This window comes from Phragmites australis, chromosome 23, assembly GCF_958298935.1.
Source record: "Phragmites australis chromosome 23, lpPhrAust1.1, whole genome shotgun sequence".
In the NCBI taxonomy this organism is placed as follows: domain Eukaryota; kingdom Viridiplantae; phylum Streptophyta; class Magnoliopsida; order Poales; family Poaceae; genus Phragmites; species Phragmites australis.
The window spans coordinates 19183462-19189545 of record NC_084943.1 but is presented as its reverse complement, the minus strand read 5'-3'; the positions used below and the strand labels follow the sequence as shown (position 1 = coordinate 19189545).

General features: G+C 49.0%; 1 protein-coding gene across 1 annotated transcript; it reads right to left on the bottom strand.

The window, feature by feature from the left end:
- Positions 1-1533: 1533 nt before the first annotated feature.
- Positions 1534-5684, bottom strand: LOC133905906 (F-box/LRR-repeat protein 3-like). The gene is made up of 7 exons (XM_062347708.1): positions 4687-5684; positions 3776-3901; positions 3425-3529; positions 2805-3204; positions 2581-2710; positions 2197-2491; positions 1534-2115 (listed from the first exon to the last, which is right to left on the bottom strand). Exons 1-7 carry the CDS (start codon positions 5347-5349, stop codon positions 1846-1848), a joined length of 1989 nt encoding a protein of 662 aa, XP_062203692.1. The 5' UTR covers positions 5350-5684; the 3' UTR covers positions 1534-1845.
- Positions 5685-6084: the final 400 nt, after the last annotated feature.

Sequence of the window (6084 nt, the reverse complement as noted above, 5' to 3'; positions counted from 1 at the left end):
ACACCGCTCCTTCCCTCGGTACTGTGCGGAACCATCGCCATGGAGTCGAGGTAGTAGCGTAGGATCTTGGTCATACACGGCTCTGATGCCAATTGTTGGAGCTACCTCCGGCGACACACGCTAGCTGGGCGCAACACACGCGGACAGAAGCTCTCACGCAGCACTGGAACTCAAGCGAACCGAGGAAGAAGATGAACAGTGGAAGAGAGAGCACTCAGCCAAAGCAGCGGATTTTGGTGCTACTCGGAAGACTCACGCCGAGAACACAAACACACAGACACAAGGAGCTGCGGCGACGGACGCCCCGGCGACGAACGCCTGGTTTTCTATATTTCCAACTCTCTTACCAAAACAAAACAAGTACACGGTGGCTTATATGCACACAGGAGCAACAACCTACCCAGGTCACCTGCGCACGCAGCGCACAAGCCACTAACTCCATGCACTACGAGTCTCACGCGCACGATCCACATAAAGCGGTCCTCCAAGCTGACCACCACAAGCCACGTCTCTACGCCGTTGTTTTCCTGCACACATGCATGTATACACCACCTGCTTGCCACACATATATACACATGCAACACACGCATATACTAACTAAATGACACAATCAACTCCCTAATCATGCGGCGGCAGCGCTAATCACATGGCTCCATGTAACTAACTCATAGCTTGCATGCGCGCACCACACCATGATGCCGAGCTGCAACACACACGGATATGAACATATCACGATCCTATATGCAACAAACAACTACTCTACGATGCACTTGACAAATATAACTGCTAACCTGTGCACTCACATACGCACATTGATAAACTAACACAACAACTAGCTAATAGACCCGCATGACATACATACTAACTACACAAGTCAAGATTAATATTAACAGGCGCGCGGAGGTTGCCGGCGTTGGACAGGGTGGGCAGCTCACCAAGTGCCAGCGCTTCCACTTGGCGGCACCGCCAGCCGCCACCCCGGCTCGCAGTGAAGCCTTGTACCAATAAAACCGGGGGGGGGGGGGGGGCGTTGTGACTGGTAAGGCGATTGACGGGACGAGAGAGAGAGAGCCGAACGCAGAACAAGGCCGAGCCTATTTCCTCCATTGGATCGCACGTACGAGTAGTATGAAACTGAAGTCACCGTGACCTCAGTTTGGCTGATCTGCCTCACCACTGGTACCAATGCTGCAACCAGTTGTACTATCTTCTAGTATATCAGAGAAGTGAAAGACGTGGTGAGATGTGAATTTTTACTTGTACACGTGAGCGAATCTACTACTGCTACTCGTTCTCGATCGCCTTTTGGTCTCAAAAGGTCAAGATAATCTGAAGAGCTAGCGCAACACAGTTGAAGCTACTAATTCCCTATGGCCCTAACAGCAGTACCAAATATTTATATTATACTTTTAGCAAATTAATACTCATATATATTGAATTCGAAAATTTAGTGTTCGAAGAGAATACCCAACGATGAAATTCTAGTTCCACCACTGGCACAGGAAGATAATAACAATCAAGATAAAGAACCGATGATACAAAACACATCATATCTCATGATTCTTTCATAAACCAACTATTCACAGAAAGCAGAACATTCCGCTGGAAGCCATGCAGACACTGAACCGAAGATAACGAGTTTGCTTCTCACAACTCGCCAACTGCGCCGAGATGGCACCGAAATGCAAACCCGATTGTAACCACAACTTGGGAATCGCAACTTACGTCCCAAGCAATTATTGCAGATAATCTAACGGGCCTCACAACACACAAGCAGGCCCAAACCTGGAAGAGTGGACAGTCTGGGTATCTTAACACTGCACAAACGATGAAACGAACGCGAGTTCAGTCCTTGTAGACGAGAGGCTTGTTGACCCATCGGATTCGGCAGCCGCACACCTGCAGCATCTGCAGCAGCTCGGGGGACAACAGGGTCTTCAGTACGCTGAGCATCTTCAGCTTCTTCAGTCTCCCGCAGGCAGCTCTCAGCGCCATCTCAAATCCTTCTATAGAGACCCATGAGAGGTGCACCATTTTAATATCCTGAAGGCACCTCAGGGAGCTCAGCAGGTGGCACAGGCCCAAGCCAGTGACTTGGCAGTACGATATAGTAAGCTGCATAATGAGAGAAGCTTATCAAGTTCCTGCTGTCTCAGAACTTGTGATAGAAGCTGCTAAATTCTGCAGAACATTTACCTGTCTCAGGTTCAGAGCATAACGAGCAAGGGCCCACAGGCCAGCGTCATCAACCGAATAGCAACGTTTCAAGTCTAGTTCTATCAAGTTTTTGCATCCAATTGCAATTGAGGAGATTCCAATGCCTGTGATGCGGCCCAAGCACCTTAGTTCAAGGTTTGTGAGCTCCTCAAGGGAGCCTAAGTGGCTCAAACCACTATCAGTAATCTTGTTGCAGTAGCACAAGTTAAGCAACTTAATCTTCTTGCAGCCATTGGCTAAAGCTGCCAACCCATCATCAGTAATAGAGTTGCACCTGAAGCAAGGAATATTGCAGACATGTTATTTTCATTCATGATGACTAAAAAGTCATGATAAAAGAACAAAAAAGAAGATTGGAATTACCGGTACAGGTCAAGCTCCATGAGCTTTCCACAGTTTGAACTAATAAAAGCAAGGCCCTTGTCAGAAATACTAGAGCATAGGCCTAATTTCAATATAAGCAGTTCAGAGCACTTAGCCAAGTGCTGCAATGCTGCAAAACAAGATTTACATGATGATGCTCAACTACAAGAAAAGTTTGGATGAAAAAAATCAGCAAATATACAATAATAAGCGATAGCACGAACCTGCATCATTCACTCCGCAGTCAGTGAGGTCTATCTCCTTAAGATTGGGGCAACATGTTGTGATTCGCTCTATTCCCTTCTCATTTATCAAAGAGCAGGATTCCAACCGGAGGCATTCGACCATCTTACAGTTGTCAGCTATTGAATCAAGGGCATTGTTGGTGATGAGATTGCAGCATGTGAGATCAATTGTCCTTAAGTGGCTACATCGGGCTACCAGAGATGAGATTCCCTCATCTGTAACACCGCTGCATTTGCTAAGTCCAATCTCAACCAAGTTGTCGCAACCTTCACCAATGGCTTGAAGGAGGGAGGCCGAGACTTCAAGGCCATCAAGTTTCAACACAGTCAAGGTTTCCTTCAGCATTGCCAGCTTGGACAGAAAACACTGTCCTATCTCCTACAAGTTTCAAGCATAACATCAACAAACCACAGCCAGTCAGATATTTGCCCCTTTTGATTACTTCTTCACTCTTCATGTGGATTGAGTCCCTCTGAATATGTTAGTTGAATAACCATTTTGTTTCTAACATGAAAAAACTAGGGCATATCCATTTGTAAGAAAAATATATATATATAATGTGTGCAACAAGCAAGTAATGTTGGGAAGGCTAACTCACATGCAAACAATCTGCAGCGTATAATTTCTGGAGAAAATTGTGACCATCTAAGAGTGAAGCTAATCCCTGGGAAGTCACATGATCACATCTTGACACATCAACACTCTGAAATAAAAGAAGATCTTAGAACAGATCAATGCTTCAAAAAAATTAGAAGTTAGCACTTAAAAAACATTCAGTTGCCAATGATGTTGCACAATGCACTCTATAGGTATCCAAATTTAGAGTTCCAGATGAGTGTAAGCAAAGTCCAATTGCCAGGAGGCTAACAACTAGAAATATTCACGATCAAATTGACACAATGCTGTGCATCAACAGCCTATTAAAATCAGTATCCCAAAACGTGATTACCTGCAGTGAGTTGCTTCCCTTGCTTAGCAATTCCAAGCCGTCATCATCTATACATGAGCAACCGACCATTGCCAACTCCTCTAGCTTCTCAAGTGAGGATATTGATTTAAGGGATTCATTGCCCACCTGCAACACAAAAGAAAAATAAACAATGAAAACCAACAGTACAACACAATAATGTCATTATCGCCAATGTGAAAATTAAATAATGTAAAACCCCAGGCACCAAAATTTGTTCACCACCCAGCCACCACATGGGACGGGCTACACAGTCACACACATAGCACCTTGCTTACACTTCCATAAGTGAGTCTTTGTATGCTAGTACAGATCAACTTTAAACTTCCAATCTGGGACTATCCCAGCGCCACAACACACCACTTGGGCGACATGGACCACACCTCCAAACAGGCTGGGTGTTACATATAATTACTGTACACACAAACTGTCACTACTTCCTACACACAGAGAGAAGAAAGATGCAAAGATTTCCTATTCCAGCAGCATTTGTTCAAAACAGTCTCCAACAATTTGACCAATGTTGTTTTACATAGCATCTTTTCACTCAAATGCATTAGCTTCTAACTAGAAGAACCGTCCAATAAGTCAAACTTCACAAGAATTTTGACTTTTTTCCAGGTTAAAATCAACATTCATCATGGTAACACTCTGCCTCTGTATTTGTCGCCATGTTGCATCGGAAATTCGGTTCATGGGCTCTTGTTGGGTTTCATCTCTAGCCTACCCCAACTTGCTTGGGACTAAAGGCTTTGTTGTTGTTGCTGCATAGGAAATTTTCGCCTTTTCTCTAAACAGCATTTCCTTCATAGCCCCAAAGAAAATTTAGCCACAAGTAGCCATCTTTCTATATTACCCAAGAAATAAACAGTTCAATAGCTGATAGGAGTAACCTGTAGGTAGGAGATGTCAAGGCTGCGGAGCTCGCGGCACTTCTTGGCAAGCAGATCGATGCCGATGTCGGAGATCTCAAGGCACCACTTGACACTCAGCTTCTCCAGCTTGGGGCACCCAACAGCTACCTTGGCGAGCCCCATGTCCGTGACGCCGAGGCACTTATCCAACCTCAGCTCCCTCAGCCCCGCAGCGGCCGCCAGCGCCGCGGCCTCGCGGTCACCGGCGCCCACGCAGTGCGACAGGTCAACCGCCTCCAGCCTGGGGCATGCGGCCACTAGCGCCTCCAGCCCGCGCCACCCCACGCCGCTGGCGCGCGCCAGGCACACGCGCCGGATGCCGAGGTCCGCGCCGACGCCGGCCACGGCCGCGGCGAGGGAGGCGTCGTCGAGCGAGGCGCACGCGGAGAGGTCGAGCCGCTCGAGCGCCGGGAACGTGCGGAGCAGGCGCGGGAGCGGCTCCCTCCGGAGCGCCCGCAGCGCGCGGCGATGAGCGGCCTCGGCGCCCTCGAAGGCGCGGCTGACGAGGCGGCACGCCTTGCGGTCCCGCGGCTCCCGCAGGCGGTCGAGCACCTGGCCCAGCAGGTCCATCGACAGCACCCCAATTCCGACACCGCCGCCGCCGCCGCCGCCACAATCAAGCTTTTGCCCCTCACGGCTCATCCCGTTGGTCGAACAGGTGGCGATCCGTCCACCCCCAGCAACCAAGAAACCCAAGGACCCCGCGGCAAACACTTAATTTAGGTGGGGATGAAGAGGAAGGAGAACACGGCAAGGAGGGGGTGGTCGTCGGGGAACGGGAGGCGCCGTGCGGCGGGCCGGCGCGATCGGGCGAGAGCGCAGCGCCGCAGCATGGTAGGATCAGGATCTCGCGTTGGCGGAGGCGGCTGCGCAGCACGATCCCGTTCGATCCGGCCCGGCGGCGGAGCTGCTGGTGGTGGTGGATAAGCCGCGGTGGGAGAGGGGGAGGCGGGCGGGTGGGGACTGGGGGGAGGTGGGTACGGCCGGTGGGAGCTCGACAGGTGATGAGAGAGAGAGAGAGAGACGCGGATAGGTGATGCCGGTCGGAATACCACCTGCCTCAGGTGCGAAGGTGGCACCCGATCAGACCGATGGAGAAGATGACGGAAATGCCCCCGGGCCCGTAGCTATTCTTTTTTTTCCCTTTCCTTTCGCATATACCAATTTTCAAATTGATTCGCAAGAGGCTAGGTGGATTTGTGCTACTGCAACCAAACAAACAAGAAATCTTAAAATTTAAAACGACGCCAGAAATTTTATTATATAATGAAACGATAACTGTCCTATAATTTCATATGTTCCGTGGGTACAGGGCAGGAGTAATTTAGAGGAGACCTCATGCTATGGTGGGTCAATTTTGACATTTTTCTGGGATTA